We start from the raw sequence: 24,175 nt of genomic DNA on the forward strand, positions 1-24,175 counted from the left end.
GTCTATTACAATTCATTTAAGGGTCCTCTTTGCTCATGTCTGTATATATGTTTAAAAGGTTTCAATAATGTGCAATCATTAGGGACATCCTTGATGGCAAAAATAATTAATTCCTTTATCCCAATCATTAAGATATTCTTGACAATGAGTTCCAATCTTGGCCTTTAAAGTTTGATGCCATCTTTCCAAAGCTCCTTGAGATTGTGGATGATAAGCTAATAAATTCTATTCCCAAACTATTCATTATTTATTTGAATACTTGCAAAAGAGAATTTTAACTTGATCTGATTGTATTCAGATGAGTAATTCATTTCTTGTAAAAAAAATTAACTAACCTCTTCATTAACACTTTTGCTATAACTTTCCACAAAGACAGTACCTCAGAAAACCCTATTAAAAGATCCATAATTGTTAAAATATACTGATTCCCACTGCTGGTTTTAGTTAGAAGTCCTTCACAATCTAATAATACCCTGTTATATGGTTCTTTGAAAGCTTGTATCAAAGTTGAAGCCGCAGATTTAATTTCAGTTTGGGCTTTCTCCACATTTCTCCACAAAATTACGCTACAGCTTTGTGTAATTCTGGCTGAAAACATTTTTTTAGATTCGCTAATTTGTGTTTTTCCAATACTGAAATGACCTGTCATTGGAGTTTTGTGAGCCCCACATAAAATTTTTATAAGATTTAGGTGGACCCACCACTTGATGGTTTACTGCTCATGCCTCATCCGCTGGTATTTGAGGTAGTATTTTTAAAAAATGTTTCATTAGACTTTGCCTTTTAAAATATAATACTTGGCAATGGCTCTGATTTGATTTCGAAGTAGGCTGTCAGATATAGCTCTCTAAATCACCTGCATTTCTATAAAAGGTGGATTAAATGTGTCAACTTCAGATGGATTAAACATTATCAACCTCATTCTCTTTACCTACTCTGTCCTTACTTCTTTCTAAATTTACAAAATAGTATCAGGTTACTCAATTTTCACATCATCTCTTTATCATAGATTTGGTTGAGAAAAGGAATCTATGAGCCTAAGGTTCAATCACAAAAATGTCAGGAAACAAGCCAGGACGTTTCACCAGTAGCATCTCAATTTTTTTGCTTCTATTGGTTGTCCCATTATTTTTGAGGCCACTATTTTTTAACCAGCCAGGCCATTCTTCACGACAAAATCAATTCTTTCTATCAGGAATTGTCACATTACTTCAACTACATCCTCTCTACTCAGTTGGCCTTTAATCCAACTCTATATAATAGAACTGGTTAAAAGAGATATGTTCATGGATGTAGGCATTGCAGGATAAGCCAGCGTTTATTATACTTCCCTAGTTGTCCTGGAGAAGATGCTTGTGAGGTGCCTTTTTGAACCACTGCCGTTCTTGGGGTGTAGGGACACTCCATGCCATTATGAAGCAAGTGCTGGCATTTTCACCTAGTGGCAGTGAAGGAACTACATTATAGCTCTAGGTTAGAACATTCTGTGACGTGGAAGATAACTTGCATGTGGTAGCATTCTCATGCATCTACTGTCCCTGTCCTTTTAACTGGTAGAGGTCATGGGTTTGGAAAATACTGTCGAAGGAACCTTGATGAAATTACATTTGGGTAATAATTATGTCACTGTGCATTAGCAGTGAAGGAGTGACAGTGTCTTGGATGGTGTAGAGCTTCTTTATTGTTGTTTCAGCTGCATCTGTGTATATTTCCAGTTAATATATCTTCCTTCATTAACCCCACTGGGAAGACAAATTGTATCATTAGCTAGCATCAGGGACTAACTTGTGCCAGCATCTCTCAATATCTTTATTCTTTTCCTCTTGATCAAAAGAATAAAGAAATACCTCTTCCTTTAAATTAGAATCCAGTGGTTTGATTCTGTTTGGCAATAATCAGCAAAGAGCTTGCTTGACTACCCAGAGCCATCTGTCCGATTCCTGGTAGGTTCTGAGGGAACACCCTACCAGAAAAATGCCAAACCATTCTGTGTTCAACAGCACTTGGTCACATTCATTTGTGATTCTCCACATTCCATGGCTTTAGTTATCACGTCATATCTAGAATTGATCTATTGAAGTTAATGACTATGAAAACAAATCACAAAATGCTCCACGTGCACCAACTGCAGACATTTATTCCCCTTCAAAGTACCCAATAATTTTAAACTGAAATCATTGGAAATCAACAGAAAGCAAGCTGAAACAAACCAAAAGAGAAAATGCTGGAAAATCTCAGCAGGTCTGGCAGCATCTGTAAGGAGAGAAAGGAGTTGATGTTTCGAGTTTAACTGACCCTTTGTCAAAGCTTTAATTAAGCTGAAACAAAAGCTTGATCAGCCTAGAACAAAAGAGAAAAAAAAAATCCAGTTGAGTGTGTAATTGTTTAACATAGACAAAGCACAACAGTGATCATTATAGTGTAATTAGTATTAGTTGTATTGGTAATTGCAATTAGTATAATGTTATTATACAATGATGTTAATTTTTAAGTGTTCAACTGGCCTTCATCCATCGTCCCTCGCATCCACTTTCCTGCATTTTCCCTGTAATTCTTGATTTTCACACTGATCAAGAATCAAATATCAATCACTTTTCTTCTGTCTGTCTATGTATCTCAGCCATAAATACACACAAGGATTCTACCCTCACAACTCTCTGAGAGATGCAGTACCAAAGACTCAACTCTCTGAGAAGAATTTCCTCCACATCTCAATCTTAAACTGATGCCCCTTTATTCTAATACTATGCCATCTGGATGCAGATTCTACCAAAAGGGGAAACATTCTCTCAGCATTTATCCTGTCAAGCTCTTTAAGAACCATTCTAATTCTTAACTCCAAATGAGTAGAGTACCAACCTAATCATAGTGTCATACAGAATGGAAATAGACCCTTCAGTCCGTGATGACCCAAACTAAACTCGTCCCACCTGCCTGCGTTTGATCGATATCCCTCCAAACATTTCTTACCCATGTACTTATCCAAATGTCTTTTAAACATTGTGACAGTACCTGCATCCACCAATTCCTCTGGAAGTTCATTCCGTATATGAAGCACTGTGGAATCAAAAACTTCCCTCGTCTTTTTTAAATCTTTTTACTCTCACCTTAAAAATATGTTCATTAGTCTTGTTATTCCTCACCCAAGAGAAAGGATGCTTGCCATTCACCTTATCTATACTCCTCGTGATTTTATAAATCTCTGTAAGGTCACTCCTCAACCTTCTATGCTCCAGTCAAAAGGTCCTAACCTATCCAGCCTCTCCTTGTAATTCAAGCCCTCAAACATTTAACAGCTGAGATACTACTAATGGATCATATGCAGCTTCATTGTCCATCTGTACACGAAGTTTAAAGTCAACTTACTGCAAGGCTTTTATTAGAACATAAGAACTAAGAGTGGGAGTAGCCTGCTCCGCCATTCAATCAGGTCATTGTTGATTTTTTTGTGGCCTCAGCTCCACTTACCTGCCCTTTCACCATAATCATTAATTTCTTTAATGTTAAAAAAAGTCTATTTTAGCCTTAAAAACATTTACTGAAGTAGCGTTGACTACTTCACTGGGCAGGGAATTCTGCAGATTCACAACCCTCTGGGTGAATAAGTTCGTTCTCAATTCAGTCTTAAATCTGCTCCCCCTAATTTTGAGGCAATGTCCTCTTGTCCTAGTTTCACCTGCCAGTGGAATCCTCTCTATGCCTATCTTATCTATTTCCTTCATAATTTTGCATGTTTCTATAAAGATCCCCCTCATTCTTCTAAAATTTCAATACATATCATCCCAGTCTACTCAGTCTCACCTCATAAGTCAATCCCCTCAACTTCGGAATCAATCTAGTGAACCTCCTCTGTACCCCTTCTAGTGCCAGTACATCCTGTCTCAAGTAAGGAGACCAAAACTGCATGCAGTACACCAGGTGTGGCCTCACCAGCACCCTATACAGCTACAACATAACCTCCCTGCTTTTAAACTCAATCCCTTTAGCAATTCCATTTGCCTTTCTAATTACCTGTTCTACCTGCAAACCAACCTTCTGTGAATCATGCACAAGGACATCCAGGTGCCTCTGCACAGCAGCATGCTGCAATTTTTTACCACTCAAGTAATAGTCCTTTTTACTGTTATTTCTACCAAAATGGATGATTTCACATTTATTAACATTGTTCTATCTGCCAGACCTTTGTTTACTCACTTACACTATCTATGTTCCTCTGCACACTTTGCTCTGCCACTCATCTTAATGTCATCTGCAAACTTTGACACACTACACATCATCTCCAACTCCAAATCATCTATGTAATATTTTCCTTTATAAACAAATAAATGAGATTTTTGGCAATTGTATTCTTTGTTAAACGTTGTTATTACTACGCTGAAAGAACATGCTTTGTTTTTCTTGGCTTTACCATTCCTTTATGAGGTACATGAGAAGCATCAGAAGGAAATTAAAGTTCATCTCCCAGACCTTCAACGCATAACAGGATGCATTACTCAGTCATCTATTTTTGACGATATTTTATATGTTTTAATATACAACCAAGACTGGAGTGAACCTTGTTCTATAACATCAGCGTTTTTAAAATCCATTTACAATATGCAAAAATCAATAGGAAAAATTATATCTGCAGTGTGGCACCTGATAAAATATCCTTCCATTATTAAATCTATATTTTTGAATATGTTGCAGCCCTGATATACATGAAAAGTTGTAACTGTAGGGTTTGACTTAAAAAGATAACTTACTGAAATGTTAAAATCTTGTTCAATATTGCAGAGCATTTGCAACACACATCAGGAGTACAGATAAAATGGCTGAGAGTCTTACCATACAGTAGGGTTGCTCTCTCGTTAGAGAAAGATGATGTGGTTGTTTAACCTGAGGGTCACCACACTTCAGGTAAGCGGAGAAGTTGAGAAGAAGAACCTTATCTAATTTCAAAATTAACCTTTGTTTCAAACATAGTTCTATTCTGCTCATCACCGTGTACCTCTGCAGAATTCAAAAACTTAAGGCTAACTTATACTTTAATTCTTTTAGACGAGACACTAGTGAAGAGTAAAGGTGTTGTTTCTTTATTGTTCTGCCTAGCCTTACAATCAAATACACAGGAATAACAGAAATATATTTAGATTATCTCATTTCAAATTTCAACAGCATTGATTGTGTTTTTACTTGCTAGAAGTAAGGGAAACTATAATACACAGATGCTAGGAATTGTCACTAATTACTGCATTACAGTCAAATAAAGTCAATTATGGTTACAGTTGATAAATACCATTATGTAACAATATCATGCCAAAAAGCAATTAATTGAATTACATGAGAATAATTTACAACTAGCCAATTTTATCAAATCTATTATTCCACAGCAAAGACAAGGATGACATACAAAATTCAACCGTACATTGGCATTTCTAATTGCACCAAAAACAATTACTAAAAGGTCCAAGGTCAGAATCTGATTCAGTGTTTTGCTTAGAAAAGATGAGAGGTTATGATAACCAATCCCACAGATAGCAAACTGTGTTGCACTTGACAGAAAAACACAATATGCAACCATAATTTCACTAGCTACGGTATTCATTCATATAGATGGGAATCAATAATGATAAACTGCATATAGAGTCAGAGATGTACAGCACGATGTGAGAATTAATGGTAAGCAACAGAAAATGTTTTTTTACAAAAAATCTTTCCTGGAGATACCTAAAGATTCTACTTACTATGCAGCAACAGAATAAATAGAAGACAGCAAGCTCTGACATTCAGAGTCAGAGTCAGACTTGCCTTAAAATGAGTGTCTGTATTAATAAACAGTTAAGAAAATGCAATTCATATCAATATATTCAATTGCCCATTTCTAAACAGATGTTTTATAAAAAGGTATGCTAAGCACATGTTATACTCATTTGCTGCTCCCTCGCAATTGACTCTGTCATTTCACTGCAAACATTTCATTGCATACTATAAATACAGGAAATTCATAGATTCATTTATATAATGTATAGTCACTTTAATATTTAAAATTAATAAAGTCTGAAAAAGTTATACTTTCATATATAATGTGGTAGCATGTATATTTTTGTAACCAAATCCTACTAGATGTGCAGACTTACTGAACGCTTGGACAATAATGTGTCACATGAAAACATAATAAGCCTTACAAAGACTGTGGCTCCAATAGCAACTTCTACTGGTCATTATCAGTTAAAAACTCTTGTACATTTTAAAAGAGCAGAAAATGAAATTCAAGTTACGAAGCCTTGCATTTAAATAAGATTGTCAAAATTAACACATCAAAAATTGATTTAAAAGATGAATGTTCAAGTCCTACAACTGTGAAAGCCAGACGTTCCTTCGACAGCCAATCTATTCTATAATTTACCGATACTGCCTGGCGGTACATGTTCCATGGATTCAATGATGGCTAATGATTTGAAGCAGTTTGGACAAGACTGTACTGCTAGGATAGCTCTTGATGGTTACTATGGCTTAACACAGTCACTCAGCCTGTGACATCTAGGAATGACAGTTTGTTGTTGTTTTCCTCAACAGTAGAGCGAACAGCCAATGGGGAAACTTCAAACCAGTGTCTACAGGAAAACAGCACACAAGGACCGAATACTGAACTACAGAAGCAATCATCCCAACATCCACAAACGAAGCTGCATCAGAACGTTATTTCAACAAGCCAACACACACTACAGCACAGAGCAGAGAAAAATCACCTATACCGTGTATTAAAAAAGAATGTGTACCCAATGAACACAGTCCGCTGATTTCTCAGCAACAAACCCAAACAAGCAGTCAAAACACATCCAGAAACACTAGCCACTTCCCCCTACTTCAAAGGCATCTCTGAAATGACTGCCAGACTACCGAGACCCCTTGGCATCACGGTAGCCCACAAACCCACCAACACACTAAACAGCAGCTAATGAACTTGAAAGTTCCGATATAGACAACAAGCAAAACTAATGTCATTTACAAAATACTGTGCAAGGACCGTAACAAACACTGCATTGGACAAACAGGCAGAAAAGTAGCCACCAGGATACATGAACAACAACTAGCCACAAAACGACATGACCCTCTCTCACTAGTATCCTTACATACAGATGAGGAAGGACACCACTTCGACTGGGACAACACACCCATCCTCGGACAAGCCAAACAGAGACATGCACGAGAATTCCTAGACGCATGGCATTCCAACAGGAACTCTATCACAAACACATCGAGTTAGACCCCATCTACCACCACCTGAGAAAAAGAACAGGAAATTACATCACCAAACCCAAACATATAAATAGAAAGCAGGAATCAGCAGCAGTGCTTCACCTGGAGGCCCACTGAAGATGTTACCTAGTACGGTGACAAAACATCTGGAAATGAACCTTCCAGCTCAGCGAGCAAACCAACATCCAGAACGTCAACCGGAGCTACAAATCTTTTCAAAACTCGCTAATATTCACTTAGGTTTAAACATGCCTCTTAAATCAGTAAAACTTAATATCACAAAGAATTATTAAGAAGATAAAAAATAATTGGAGCAGCAGAATGGTGGGTCAAAACAGACCCAGATACTGTACATCAACTTCATCAGAATGAAGCCAACATTACAGGAGGACAGCAAATAGCTAAAGGTTGCAAATTATTGTCTGCAGAAAGATTGTGAGAGGACTTGAAGAACAATTGGATCCACAGGCAGAGGATGACTGGGCTTAGGGAGAGGTACTCAGTAACATAGAAGATTGTGAATAATGGATTGGCCGGGGGTAGGAATGGTCACAATCTATAGTTAGAAAGATTGGTGGACATAGTTTGTAAGGAGAGTATGCTATGAAGATTGGGAATCTTGGGTCTGTGCAGCATCATTGTTCTGTCTACAGATTTTAATAACCCGCCTTCATTTTTAAAAGCCTTGGTAATGTTTAGGATTGATTTCTTTGGAATTGGTTGCCCCATAGCAAAACGATATTGGACCAAAGATTGATTAGCTATTAAAACCACTTACCTGCATATTCAAATAGTTTTAACACCTGCTTCATGTGTGACTAAAGAACATCTCTTCTTTGCCCTCATTCAAAAACTGCAGATTGCACATGCATGCGCACTTACCGCTTGTCATTTTGGGCCCTATTGGAGATCACTGAAAGCCTGAAAATTAACCCTAACTCTATTAGATTCCACTTAACACAGAAATCCAGCTGAGTCGCAGGCACGTTGCATACCTCTAGCACAATTTTAAATTCTAATTTAATTTGTTCAATTATTTGGAAATTAATGTCATCATTGCTTATCCAGGCTTTTATATAAAAATATTCTTCGTGAAGTTGTTGTTTCCCTTACATAGCTGATGTATTCTTTTGCAAGTTGGAACGTGAAGGTCTGGGAGTGTGTCAATATTTGCAATACATTGCTCAAACAGAAATCTTTGAAGTCCTTTCTTTACCAAATCAGATGAGAGATATGATGGTCTGCTCTGAACACATCTTCAAAATAGAAACATAAAGAACTTTAAAGTCAATAGAGGAAATCTTTCCCTATCAAGAAATACAAGATTATTACTAAAGGTTACAATAGAATTATAGTAGAATTTTATTTGGATAGTGAAGAATGTTCAGTTTTCTGTTCTACAAGAGTGTGCATTACAAGTCAATTCAGAATAATGCACTTCATTCTATTTCACAAATACCTCTGTAACCAATATTGAGTTAACTATAGCTACACCTCCTTCACACAAGAACAGACTTAGTGACTTGACCTTTATTGTGTGTTGCCACGAACTTTCACTAAATCAGCACACACACAAAATTACAAGAATTATGTCTTCAGCAATAATTATGCTTTCGTCAAGTTACTTTAGGCCATTTATACACAGTACAAAAGAAATACTCACAATACTGGCAAATACATCTTTGATCACATAATACACTGGAGTTTCACAATAGACTTGGCCAATATACTGAGTAATCCCAATTATGGACCAAAATTAATAATCAATAAATCTCCAGAGTATGATTTCCGGTATTTTCTAGCCTTAGTTTAATTGGATAATCTTAATACGATTGCATTTGCAAAAGACAAGTTAGTAGTTCTACTTATCTTACTGTTACCATTTAAAAAAGTTATTACCTTTGCATGTTTTGTAATTTTGCATTACAATAATGCAGCAAACAGCAAAATCAGCAGTTAAAAAGTCAAAATTTATAACTGTTGTTATTTAGAAAGTATGATGACTACAGTAGCATCAAACTGTAATCCTCACAGGCAGTGATCTGGATCCTCAATGAAAATTAATTGTCCAAATCTGAGGGTTGATCATTGTAGTTTCATAAATAGAACATTGTTTTGAGTTAATATCAGTTCTTGTTTTAAGATTAAATGTTATATTGTAACCATTAAAAACTCAGCTATACTTCAGTATGATTTCAGTAAAGTATAGCCTTATCATGAATTGAGAATTTAAATGGAGATATTTTTGACATTTATTTTGCAGCATAAAATACAATATAGGAAGCAAACCACTGGAGGTATGTAAGGTTCTTCTTGAAATTTCACATTCATAATACTAAAAAAAAGGTTTGAAATATGGAGCCAGAACAGGAGGCAGATTAGGACTTTGCAGCACTGCAATTTGACTAACACTCTTACCCCTGTTTCCTGGTCTGCTGCGACTCCTGGAACGACTGCGTTGTCTCTGAAGACGTGACCTGCCCAAAAGTCTGTAGTAATAGGATGGACGTCCCGAGGTTTTTCTGCTGTTAACTGACATTTTGTGAACTGTTTCTTTGTCAGTAATTTCTTTACTTTGTACAAATCAAATTCCTCAGTGCTGTGAGCCCTTCATTAGGGTTAATGCATGTAGCAATATTCCATAACAGGACTTTTTTAAAGTGCAAGCTTGTCCAAGCTTGTTGCTAGTCACACTTCTGCACTATGAGAAGATAAGCATTTGGAAACTGTACGCAGTTAGCGTTCTATGGACCAGAGAACAAAAGTTGAGCTTTTTAAAATCCTGAACTGGAGTTTTTCCATTCACATTATGATAGCTTATACTATTGTAAAAGAAATACATCAGACATTCATATCCTACTGCTAAGTGTAATGTAGACAAATTATTGTACAATTTCAATTTTACCACCATCTATTAAGTCATAAGTTAAAACATTAACACAAGCTATTCTGCAAGCAGTTAATCTGTAGGAATCTATTCCAGGTTTTCAAAAAATACATGGGGCCCATACTAAGTTAAAGGCAGTACGGAAATGAGCCAATCAAGTTAACATTAGGGGAGTTCGGGTCAAGTAGGCAAGTTCACAGCTGGACAACAGATGAATCCAATTTCAACTTGAATTAAAGGTGAACTTTGGAACGTACTCAACGGTTGGCACTGAAATTCAGATTGAGTCATGAAGTTTTATAAGCAAATCAGGAAGTTCAGCATTCAATACAAGTTTATTTGCTTTGTATGCAACACTTCCATTGAGACAGGTAAACCCAGCAAACTTATATAAAAGAAGAAATTATCTTACTTTTGCTACCTACTTTAACTTGTATGCTCAAGTTTATTGTGTTAGTTTAATCTCAGTGGGTTACACAAACCTCATCACTGGATAAGCAAGTAAGTTTTACTTTATTAGGGAACAAAAATAAGCATTTATGAGAAAGAGCAGGTTCAACCATATCTAGTGGTATCAATAATTTGAAATAACTTTTACTAAAATTGATTTTTCTTTTACTTTTTACAAGCAAAAATTAATACGAACTTATGAGGCATGAACAATGACAATTTACAACTGAAAATTAAGCATTTCAAAATCTGGAAATGACTGGAAAACTCTTGTTTTTCTGGAAACATTCAAGTAAAACGCCAATAAAGACATGAAGTATATTTCGTTGAAATGCTGACCAGTTGCCGATGGAAATAGGATTTTCAGGAAGTGAGAGTCCTCAAAGACAGCAACTATACAATTATACTTTTCACAAAATTTCACTTTGGGAATGTTTGAGGGAATTGTTTTGCCTCAGGTCAGTAAAATAGTGTAATTTTAAAAGCAGATTAACCACAGCAGAAATGACATTGTATAAACAGCAAGGAATTCAAAAAAGGTAAAGGCCAAAATTTTATATTTCCTCAGAGTCCTTTCACTCTCCTGTGTATTGCACAAATCTAATAGACACTGTAGGCAGCTGCCTCCAGGATATGAAATTCCTTTGAAGCTCAAATTGTTTTCCTTATGGCTATCAGTTTATTAGTCACCTGCAAATAACATTACTTGAAAATTATTTTTAAACTGAAGAAGCCTACAATGATGTGCTGCTGATTGTGTTCTAATTACATGTTCTAATTCAATTAACATTTTCTATCTATACTAGTTGCCTGCCTCCAATTTTCTGACAAGGTGCAGATGATTTTTAAGAGATTGATCAATTACTGCATAAATCCATCCACTTTGCATAAATGTTTTGAAGTACTTACACAACATAACAGTTTTTACAAAGTAGTTCATATTACCAAGATAAGGAATGATAATGCAGAGAATTAGGAACATCATGCATTTCAGGAATATAAAGTTAGCATCAAAACGCTTCATCACAAGGCACAGTCTAATGCAAAGCAAAAAGCTCCTCCAATTCTACCCAACAGTGTCTTTTTGCTCTAAAATCACTACAGCACAACTTATTGCATCTGCAAAACCTTTTCCATTCTCCACTACAGCCATCCAATTGGCCTGAGTATTGCTGACAATTTAAGTTGAATTATGGTTAGTCTAATATATTGTACAAATGAATTGCATTGAGATTACCCAGATCTATGCCACACTGAATGCTAGAATAGTGGTCATGTTTTCTGTACACCTTAAACATCACTAAAATATATTTCTGATCCTGGCTAACATCCTTGTGGAAGAATAATTTTTCAGCACTTTCAATTAAATCGTCCAAGAGGGTGAGGTGCCAAAATCATGCTTGTTAGAGATCGGATACACTGTACTTTGCCAGAGGTTCTCTATACCGTCTGTTATAATTTTAGAAACATGGACGGATCTTTATTTGAAAAAGGTGTCAATCTGCATGCTGTCAATCATTTGGCAATAGAACATAGGGCCTGTACTGCGCTGTAATGCTCTTCAGCCCTCGATGTTGTGCATACCTGTGGAACCAATCTGAAGCCCATCTGTCCTACACTATTCTATTTTGATCCATATGTCTATCCAATGACTATTTAAATGCCCTTAAAGTTGACAAGTCTGCTACTGTTGCAGGCAGTGTTCCACACCCCTAAAACTCTGAGTAAAGTAACTACTTCTGACATCTGTCCTCTATCTATCACCCCTCAATTTAAAGCTATGTCCCCTCGTGCTAGCCATCACCATTTGAGGAGAAAGGCTTTCACTGTCCACCCTATCCAGCCCTCTCATTATCTTAAATGTCTCAAGTTACCTCTCAACCTTCTCTCTAACAAAAACAGCCTCAAGTCCCTCAGTCTTCCCTCACAAGATCTGCCCTCCATACCAGGCAACATCCTAGTAAATCTCCTCTGAACCATTTACAAAGCTTCCACATCATTCCTTTAATGCAATGACCAGAACTGTATGCAATACTCCAAGTGCAGCTGCACCAGAGTTCTTGTACAGCTACAGCATGACCTCATGGCTCCAAAACACTATCTCTCTACCAATAAAAGCTAACACACCATATACCTTCTTAACTACCCTATCAACCTGGGTGGCAACTTTCATGGATCTATGTACATTGGCACCGAGATCTCTCTGCTGATCTACACTACCAAGAATCTTACCACTAGCCCAGTATTCTTTATTCCTGTTGCTCCTTCCAAAGCGAACCAACTCACACTTTTCTGCATGAAACTCCATTTGCCACCTCTCAGCCCAGCTCTGCAGCATATCTATGTCCCATTGTAACGTGCAACATCCTTCAGTACCATTCACAACTCCACCCACTTTAGTGTCATCCGTAAATTTACTAACCCATCCTTCCATGCTCTCATCCAGGTCGTTTATAAAAATGACAAACAGCAGTGGCCCCAAAACAAGATCTTTGCGGTACACCACTAGTAACTAAACTTCAAGATGAACATTTCCCATCAATCACCACCCTCTGTCTTCTTTTAGCTCGGCAATTTCTGATCCAAACCACTAAATTGCCCTCAATCCCACACCTCCCATATTTTGTGCAATAGCCTACCATGCGGACCCTTATCAAACACTTTACTGAACTCCATATACACCACATAAACCACTTCATCCTCATTCACCTGTTTGTTCACTATCTCAAAGAAATCAATAAGGTTTGTGAGGCACGACCTACCCTTCACAAAACTGTGTTGACCAACCTTAATCAACTTATTCCTCGCTTGATGATTATAAATCCTATCTCTCATAATCTTTTCCAACACTTTACCCACAACCGAAGGAAGGTTCACTGGTCTATAATTACCAGGGTTGTCTCTATTCCCTTTCTTAAACAAGGGGACAACATTTGTTATCCTCCAGTCTTCTGCCACTATTCCTATAGACAATGACGATATAAAGATCAAAACCAAAGGCTCTGCAATCTCCTGCCTGGCTTCCCAGAGAATCACAGTATTCACAAAAGTCAGGTTCACCATTTAAAACTTTGTAAAGCTTTCGCCATTTACAACAGGTTTGGATGCCCATGGGGCAACTTTTCAAAAGCAAGAAGGGATAGGCAACAAATGCCGGCTCATTCTGGACTCATGGATGGCTAAAAAATATAATGGCACAAATAACAGAATGTACATGACATGAGGCACTTCCACAATTTACACACCATTACAAAGCATCTCTCCTTATCTGAACTTCATCCTCATCATTTTAGTGTGTAAGTGCAAGCAAGATCGTGGAAAGCAGGGTGAAACCAGTGTAATTTCACCAGAAAGTTTAAATATATTGGTCTAGATTATGAGAAGTAGGAATGAAATGACACAAACTAAAGCAATTGTTCTCAGAAGCAATTATCTTTTATTTATGTCAGTAACATATTTACACAAGGTCACAGTCATCCCAGATTGCATTCATGTCTCAAACAGAAAGTCCCATTCTACATCAAAAGCTGCAAAGTCCTTTTTAGAAATGCTTAATAATCAATAAAAACAAATTTACTGAAAGGTTAACAGCACCTTCAAATTCTGGATGTGATTTTCTACATTTCTTGCTATAGCCAATAGATATCATATGTCTCAACTGATCAAATATAAAGAAATAGATGCTCAAGAGGCATATGCGCTGTGAAATCAAGAAATATAATGTTATTAAATTTTTTGCGGGTTATGTACATTCAGTTTTTCAAAACTGGAGCAAGTGTGTCTGGGCATGGTATTTGTTAGCATGTGACTGAAATTTCATCCATAGTTCTCTATGCAGTACATACACACTGTGGTATGACATTTTTGTTACTGGTAGAAGAACCTGAGCTACTGTCACAAAAAGCAAAAATTTCCTCAGATTGTTCCTGATGAGTAAGTTTATGATCCAAACAAAGTGATATTTCAGACACTCAGGTCTTCCTAATGAATGATAAAATGACAATTGCATTTCAACTTTTCAACATTTACCAGTCACCCATTTTCCACCTGAAAAGGTATTGTGTATTTTCAAAACATTTGGCACTTATATGCGGCAGACAAGCAATATAGAAAAATGAAATCAAGTTTCTAGCACCTAGAAAACCAAAAATTTAAGAACTGTATTAGACAGGCTGTTCAGCAGCCAAATACATCAGTTTTCTTTATGCTATACTCAAAGTCTTACATCAAGAAACATGAGTGCACTTCTTGGAATAGCATAAATGAGTCACAAAGAAAATTTGAACTAGCTTTTCAAACGTGTTCAGACCTCTATGTTCCCTTGTGTTTCACAATGATATTAATTACACCCTTGCCAGTTTTGTAGCAAAATATAATGTCGTTTTGATTTTAGCTAGGTGATAATGAATGTATAATTTGTCCCTATCTGATTGTCTGTGTCAAGATTTTTGCAGAGGTCTGTGACATATGATTTTTATTTCCATCAATGAGGGGACCATATTATTCACATGTAATAAAGTTACAATAAGCATTCACTCAAGGCTAGCTTTGTGTAGCAATAGTTCGAAATTCTAGGGTTGCATTACAAGTTGGTCTTCCAGAGTTTCTTCATAAATCTAGAGAGCGGGGGGGTACTTCTCTATTGAATCAAACTCCTATGTGACAACAATTCATTCATCACCATCAAAACTTGCACTTGGTTAAGCTTCTTGTCTTCAATCAGCAGTTTTGGAGAAGTAGGACAAAGAAATCATTAAAATCTTATTATTTTCTCTGCAATATTAGTTCAATAAAAGAACGATTTATGTAGAACTTTTCTTAGCCTCAGTATAATTTGCTTAACTTTTAAAATAAAGTCACTATTGTAATGTGGGAAACATGACAGTCAATTGCAAACAACAAGTTTGCATAAATAGCAAAGACTGGATAATCTATTTTGAAATGTTGGTTGCGAGATAAATATTGACCAGAACAAAAAGGAAGAAATCCCCTGCTCTTCTTGGAGAAATGACCTTTTATGTCCACTTGATAGGGCACACATCATTTCAGCTGAAAAAATGGTACTGCCAATAGGATTTTTGTGTTCAGTATTCTGGACTGGGACCCCAACCATCTGATTCAGTCACGAGTGATTGAGTCACACTGACACCAAAGATGCCATATTCTTCATTACTTCCCAAGTCAGATATAATACTCTTTCTCTGAAATGTACAACAGTCAGTTTGCTCACTTGGGAGGTCCTGTTAACCACTTCCACATGCGAGACCAGGAGCTGTACATAATTTTAAGAAAAGTAGCCAGCAATGTTCTACTAATGAAATAAATTGGCGGATTCCAGCAACACTCTTCTGGTGGAATTTCAACTGAGTGACACTACAACAGAAAGGATATACTTAAGAAACTTTCACAACTGGAAAGAAAGCATTCAGACATGCAGCAAACCAAAGCATTTCTACAGATATTACCTAAGACTTTCAACACTTTTTTTTTCCATTTTACCAACATCTGCGATATTCTGTATTTTGATACATTGATGAGTGAATATCTGCTCCTTCCACATTGCAAAACAAAATATAAGATAACCATTCCTAAATAAGGAATTGTAGAAAACTAATTCATTCAGACTGTGCTGAGAAATGGAACTTGCTGCAACATGGTAAGGTTGAGGTAAACAGAATAGGTGAATTGAAGGAGAGGCCTGATACCCACAGGCATAAAGATAATCTACAGAACAGATTAGAAACTGTTCAACTTACACCACCTTCAATCTAAAAGCAGAACCGCTCCAACCTCAATCATAGAGTTTCAGCATACTGTGTTGAAAAATTTACAACCTATGTTTTGGAAATTGGATTTCAAAACAGAGGCAGATGGATGTAGGTGTGCACTCTGAAGCTAATTTTTTTAAACAGATCAGAAAGTCATTTGGACAGTATTGAAAGTGGATTTGGACAATGACCCAAACAAAGCTCCAGGTCACTGTCAGCTACTTCTTCAAAGCATATGAAAAGAAACAAGTCTTATCCTGATCTCCTGGAAAACTAGGGTTCTGCTCAAGTTTCCACAGCACAAAACATTCCATCTTTAATCAATAACAGCTAAATCGTGAAAAAATTAAAATAATTTTCTGTACCTTGGGAGCCTTCTCTTGACAAAGGCAGATATGGCTGATGAACTTCAGTATTACCTCCAACATGCCAGTTTAACCTTTGTCTGACTGAGAGAAACAGTGTTGCTGGAAAAGGGCAGCAGGTCAGGCAGCATCTAGGGAACAGGAGAATCGACGTTTCGGGCATTAGCCCTTCTTCAGGAATACCTGAAACGTCGATTCTCCTGTTCCCTAGATGCTGCCTGACCTGCTGCGCTTTTCCAGCAACACATTTCCATCTCTGATCTCCAGCATCTGCAGACCTCACTTTCTCCTGAGAGAAACAGTATTTGAGATTGACATCTTAACCCTGAGTTTAAGATTACAGTTTACCAGGCAGCCATCCTATTATTTCCTTTGGATTCTTGGTCAAACTCACACCAAGTACCAAAAAACACTGAAGTACCACCAGCAGTGGTGCCTTCACAAGATGCTGCAAATTCTTTACCATAAAAGGTAGTCCAAAACAACATCCTCTTGCCCAATTTCGAGGCAGTAATCGCTTAAAACCACCTCTACTTGATAAAACACATGGTTCACATGCCTCCCATGGACTCCTGAAGCAATTGTTTAGTTGGAATTTGATTACAAAGGGATTCTCTTGGGGCACAACTCAAATTAGGGATATCTTCAAAACATACATGAAGAGATCAAACATCCCTGAGTTGTGACCAACCAAAATGGAAAAGGTGCATCTAGAAGTCATCAACACATTGGCAGACTTGGTAAGTACCGTGTTTCACCAAAGACAAGGTGTTGAAGGGAGTGTACAAACCTCCAAACAATCAATTTATTCATCCTTTCAATTGTCATCTGCCCTGTATGTTGCACAATGGTCTTATCAGCCACCTCAAAGGTCAATTGAACTGGAGCACTTGCAGTGCTTTCAGATGGCTACCTAACAATACGAAGGGATTTCCGAAAAAGAATAAATCATCATATGACAGAGAAAAGGAATAGAGGGATATGTTACCAAAGCAAGGGGAATTAATGTGGAGCAAGATCTCCATGAAGCGACATTGAATGTATTCTTTCTGTGCTGTAAAATACTGAATAAAAGGTACCAAATTTACTATAAGTGTTCCATGAAAAGAAGAAAGGGAAATATGACCAAAATTACAATTGAAGGCATAATTCAACTTATATAGCAAGATGCACATGCCTGGAATATTACAAAAGTTCAGCCAAACAACTGGGGGCACAGCTCGTCTGTCTTTGGCATAGGCTTTAAGTCTACTGAAGGTTATCAAGGAAGGGGCAATAGCAGGTCACTAAGCCCCTCAAACCTGCCCCACTATTCAATAAGATGACTGTTAAATTAACTGTACCCGAAAAACCCACATTCCTATCCTGAAAGTACCTTTTATCATCCTGCTGATTGCTTTGACAAATCACCCGTCATTCTTAATATTTTGTAAGGAAATACTTTTGTCAGGAGTCATAGAGACGTACAGCACAGAAACAGACCCTTTGGTCCAACTCATCCATGCCGACAAGATATCTTAAGCTAATGTAGTCCTATTTGCCAGCATTTAGTCATGTAAGGCTACAGAAATTCAAATAAAACAGATTTTACTACTCAAGACAAAAACAGAAAAACAAACTGTTCAGAAACAGAACATAATTTGTACAATTCTTTAAACACACAGTAAAACAATATTTCCAACCTGTTTCCAAACTGCATCAGAATAAGACCACAAGAAATAGAAACAGGTGTAGATCATTTGGCCCTTCGAGCCTGTTCTGCCATTAAATCGGATCATGGCTGACTCAACATTCTTTATGTCCACGTGCATGCATTTGCCCCATAACTTTTCATCAAGAGTCTATCTCAGCCTTCAATATACACATGGACTTTGCCCCCTTAGCTCTCTGTTGCAAGCATCTCCAAAAACTTACAACCTTCTAACAGAGGAAATTTCTCTTCATCTCAATCTTAATTAGCTGCCCCATATTTTTAGACTATGCCCTCTGACCTGAAACACTTCCATGAGGAGAAAAATCCTCTCAGCATTTGTCCTTTCACAGCCCTTTAAAATCCTATATGTTTCAATGACATTACTTCTCATCCTTCAAAACCCCAGTGAGTAGAGTCCCAACAAGTTTAGCTTCTGCTCACAAAACAATCCATCATACTAGGGACCATCCCAGAGAACATTCCCTGACTTGACTCCAATGAAATGATATATATCCCTAAATAAGGAGAATACACCTGCTCACAGTACTCGAGATGTGATCTACCAGCACCTTGGACAGTTTGTAGTAAGACTTCCTTTCTCTTATACTCCAACCCCCTCAAAGTAAGGACCAACATTCCACTAGTCTTCCTGATTACCTGTTGTACCTTTGTGCAACCATCAATTTATAAAGATTTAAATCCAGAAAAGCTGAATCTCAATAATCAAATCTATAACTTGTATCTGAACTGAACTATTTAATTTTTTAAATCAATTTTACATTCAATATATTTTATTGAGTTTACGAACAGTTGCTATACTATTTTGAATAGAATACATTTTGTGACCAGATACTCACCAAATAACCAGCTGCTTCTCCAGTAGCAGAACAGCAATCAATTCCCGATGCTGAAAAAGTTTAGGAAAACCAAAAGCAACAGAACATCCATTTCTCTTCATCCCCTATATTCTCTTAATCACTAACTCCATCACTCTACTGTAAGTTGCCCACAAGTGCACTTACTTGGCATCTCCAGCAACTTCTAGAAAAGCATGGCAACAAGTTAATTTTTAAGTAAGCATGCTCTCATGTTAGAATTTTTTGGTAGGTCTAATTTGATCATCCGTAGAACCTAAGAGGGTGTGTGAAGTGATGGAGTAATCTTTTTGGACATATTCATGCATTTATTGTGCTTTTCCCCATATAACAGCAAAGACCTTCTACAAACAACTTAATGATAAGCCAGGCAGGAAGAGAATATATAGCATGTCAATGATGTGAAGTAGTCAGAATTTATGAAAGGTTACCTAATGAAGTCTAGTGTGTATAAGATATATACATATGGTGGGGGGGAAAAAGGGCGACGCAATGATGCCCAAGCAATCTCAGTGTTTCAAACAGGGTGCAGTGAAGTTAGATACTACAACAGACTGTTACATGATCATGGGGTGTTCATTAGGACAAAAAAAGATCTTCGTAGTCATGCCATTCTTCTGAATGTTTTAATAGCACTTTCAAACAGCTCCCAAGAATATTTTTCATATTAAAGAAAGTTGTAAACTCTTGGAACATGCTGGTAGACTGGTCAGATGGGTAGAAAAGTAGCAAATGGAATTCAATTTGAAGAACTGTGCAATAATGCATTTGGACAGGATAAATGAGGCTAGAAAATAAATGATTAGATTCAGAGAAGTGCGGAGAAACTAAAGGACTTTGGACTGAAGATCTACAGTAGCACATAGGTAGATAACATGATCACAAAGGCATACAGGATAATTTATTTTACTGGCTAAAGCAGAGATTACAACAGCAGGATGGTTATTGTAGATCTGTACAGAACATTAATTAGACTGTTAAACTACAGTATTGTATGCACTCTTGTATACTGTTTAACAGGAGTAAAGTGATGATACAAGAGAGTAGAGAAAGGCGTTATGAGGATGCTGCCAGGAATAGAAACTTTTAGATATGAGGGAAGATTGGAGAGATTTTGTTTTCAATTTGAAACAGATGAAATGGAGGGATGATGTATTTGACATATAAATATGAGGGCACCAGAAAGGAAACACCTTGAAATAGGGGACATAGATTTAAAAGTAAAGGATGATTGTGAAGTTGAGGAAAAATGTTTTTCACCGAGAGGATAGTGGGATCTGGAATACACAGAGTGACATAGACAGAAAAATAAAACTCATGGATATACACTTTAAGGGCCATAACCATCAGGCATATGGAACAAGGGCTGGCAAGTAAGATTATGGTAGCTCTTTTCTGTCAGTACAGACATGATGGTTCAAATAATCTCCTCATGCCATAAAGTTTTGTTTTTCTTCGATAATTATATGATCCAATCACTCACAAAAAACTGCCATAATCAAATTCATCCTTAACAGCTGTTTGTTGTACTGATTAAGTTTTTACAGATTTCCATTTAATTTTTATTAGAATGGCTATGTTAAACCATAAATGTAATAAAATTATTTTCCTCAAAGTAAAACTTATTTAAAAAGTCACAATTTCAAAGTTTGAGTTACAATAGCACCAAAGAATTTAAATGATATTCCCAGTCATTCTGTTACAGCACAATAATTGTTATTTCCAGGTAAGCCAACAGAAAATTGTTTACTAATGAACATTATAAGGTTAAGACCTCCAAATATTCAAATATTTATGGCAGTTCCTTTAGCTGTGGTTGGTTTCTACTTAACGATAATTTTCCCTTAAATTATTAATATTTTGATCTCCTTTGAAACCTCTCTGTTCCATCATGTCACCTATGACTAAAGAGAGTCTTTTCAGTTTGTACTGGCTCATATAAGCAATGGACACTGCAAATTTGGAGTAGCTGAAGAGATGCCATCAAACCTCCGGAAAGTATCAGTGGGAAGGAGGCACTCTTAGTTATATGAGCATACGAACAAGTAACAACAGCAGATCAATCAGCCATTTGAATCTGTTCTGCCATCCAATAAGCTCATCGCTGATCTGATTTTCACCTCAACTCTATATTACTGTATATCCACAATAATCTTTCATCCTTTTGGTAATTAAGAATATGTCTATGCCTTAAAATACTTAAAGATTCTGCATCCACTGTCTTTTGAGGAAAGGAATTCCAAAAGCACTCAACCTTTTGAGAGAAAAAATGATTCTCATCTTTGTCTTAAATGTGCAATCCCTTATTTTTAAATGATGACCCCTAGTTTTAGACTTTCCCACAAGTCCCCTCAGGATATTTTATGTATCAATTAAGTTACCACTGAACCCTGGAGGATACAGGCCTAGCCTTTCCACTTTAAGCAATCCTCTCATTCCAGGTGTTAATTTAGTTAACTTCTCTAAATTGCTTTCAACATATTAACATCTTTACAAATGTATGGTGACCAGGACTGTACCCCAGGTGTGGTCTCACCAATACCTTGTATAACTGAAGCATAACCCCCCTACACTTGCATTCAATTCCCTTTGCAACAAACCATAACACTACTAGTTTTCCTTAATTATGCCTTATGAAGTGGTTTATTCCTACACACCAGCGGTACAAATCCTAGAAATGTTTTACAGAAGCGTTCAGTTAGTTAGTGAGAACATTGGCTGATTGTCAGATAGATGTGAGTCATTGCTGAGCATAGTCATGCTTTCAAAAGTGCACTCTCAGCTGAAGTTACTAGATAATAATCAGAAGCAGGAGTTCTGGCTTATTTCCCCTATCTGTCTCATTTAAGGAAGTTGAAGATAACTTTAGTGGTTCAAGGTTTCCTTTAGTTAACATAAGACAAACCAAAATTTATACCTGGCACTTTACGACTTGTCTGCTTTAGGAAGTTTACATGGTAATATAATAAAAAATATACCACATGTTGGTGGTCTTCCCACTTGTGATCTTAAAATCATTGTGTTTGTGATCATAAATCACAGCTTAAGGGCAAGGTCATGGTTGGATTTTATTGTTTTAAAGGGCTGGCTCATGCATTAATTAGCACTGGGAATATGCTATAGATATTTGTTGTGAATGTTTTACTTGGGCTGCTTTCCAAGTGCTTTTTAAATATTTCTCTTTGCTGAAGACCCTTGAAATTACTGACACACTTCCAAAGTCTCCAAAATGGTGTCATTAAATCAATACAGTGCAGTGCAAATAGTATTTCTTTGTAAACAGCAACAAAAATATTTATTTTACATTATCTCCCTTTAATGCAAGAACATTATCAAGAAATTACCATAGCGCAAAGTGGATATGATCAATTTCTTGTAGAGCAGAAACATAATGCTAAGTCTATTTGACCTGCAGCTTAAAATTTATAAATACTTTCCAACTTGCAAAGCTCAGTAATCAAACAACAAATAAATCAATTGGTTTGACCATATTTATCGAACAACAACAAACTTCATGATCTGGCAAGGGACAAAATCCATCTTAACTTCTGATTACTACAATTGGAAGATTATGAAAAGAGCTTCTCATGTTCCACACCTACTCCTTTGGTTATTTGAATTACAAGATGCAACACTATAGGATACCTTTTCTACCCTAAAGAATATATTTCATTCATGAAATTTATTAAAACAATTATGAAAACATTTGAACCTTCATCTTACAAAATTTGGAATGATATTCAATTATTCCCATACAGCACGTTCATTTCACTGTGATTATAATGGACTTATATCTACAAAATACATTCCATATCAGGTGTAAAGCCCAAGGGTGAAAAGAATATCTATAGAAGATCTACACCTGTATCTACAGACATGCAGACAAATTCAACGTTTGTGTAAAGATTTGTAGCTCAGGTGCCGTTTGTCATGGTTGTGGGTATGTTCGCTGAGCTGGGGTGTTGATTTCATCCTCTGTCTAGGTGACATCTTCAGTGCTTTGGAGCCTCCCATGAAGTGCTGCTATACTGTGTCTTCTGGAATTTATTTGTTTCTGCTGCTTCCGGTTTTTCACTGTAGTGGCTGATATATTGGGTCTCGGTCAATGTGCTTGCTGGTAGAGTCCATGGAGGAGCACCATGCTTCTCTGGCTATCTTCAGATTAGCTTGTCCTATGATCGTTGTGTTGTCCCAGTCGAATATGTGGTCCCTGTTATCTGTGTGCATGGCTACTAGGGACAGCTGGTCATGGCGTTTAGTGGCTAGTTGGTGTTCATGGATGCGGATTGCTAGTTGTCTGCCTGTTTGCCATACATAATGTTTCGTGCAGTCTTTGCATGGAATCCTGTAAATTACATCAGTCTTGCACATGATGGGTATAGGGTCTTATGTCCTGGTGAGTTGTTGTCCAAACGTGGCTGTTGGTTTATGGACTGTCATGAATCTGAGTGGTCGGAGAAGTCTAGCTGTCAATTCCAAGACATTTTTTATGCGTGACTGGGACAACAAATGATCATAGGACAAGCTAAACAGAAGACAGCCAGAGAATTCCTAGAAGCATGTCACTCATCCAAGGGCTCTATCAACATGCACATTGATCTAGACCCAATATACCGGCCACTACAACGAACAACAGGAACCAACAACTGGAAGCAGCAGAAACAGTACCAAATAACTTCCAGAAGACACAGTACAGCAGCGCTTCACAGGAGGCTCCAAAGCACTGAAGATGTAACCCAGACAGAGAATGAAACACCTGCGAACCAACTTCCCAGCTCGGCAAACATACCCACAACAATGACACGCAGACAAATTCTTAATGCAGGGAAAGGTTCATTTCCACTTGCAATCAAAACACTTTCCACTTTGCTGTAATATAACCTAATATATCAAGT

The 24,175-nt window shown here is 37.0% G+C and overlaps 1 protein-coding gene across 10 annotated transcripts in view; it reads right to left on the minus strand.

Annotated features, from left to right (window-relative positions):
- The window catches only part of LOC122564877 (disabled homolog 2-interacting protein-like), a 684,630-nt gene that overhangs the window by 335,372 nt on the left and 325,083 nt on the right, over positions 1–24,175 (minus strand). Inside the window, exon 1 of one of the 10 annotated variants that reach the window (XM_043720273.1) lies at positions 9,661–10,320. The exons of the other annotated variants lie outside the window; for them this stretch is intronic. Within the exon in view, the coding sequence (XP_043576208.1) occupies positions 9,661–9,781 (121 nt within the window). The 5' untranslated portion in view covers positions 9,782–10,320. Of the gene's footprint in view, positions 1–9,660; positions 10,321–24,175 lie in introns of those variants that run through there. 10 annotated transcript variants of the gene reach the window in all.

This window comes from Chiloscyllium plagiosum, chromosome 30 (genome assembly GCF_004010195.1).
Source record: "Chiloscyllium plagiosum isolate BGI_BamShark_2017 chromosome 30, ASM401019v2, whole genome shotgun sequence".
Taxonomy (NCBI): domain Eukaryota; kingdom Metazoa; phylum Chordata; class Chondrichthyes; order Orectolobiformes; family Hemiscylliidae; genus Chiloscyllium; species Chiloscyllium plagiosum.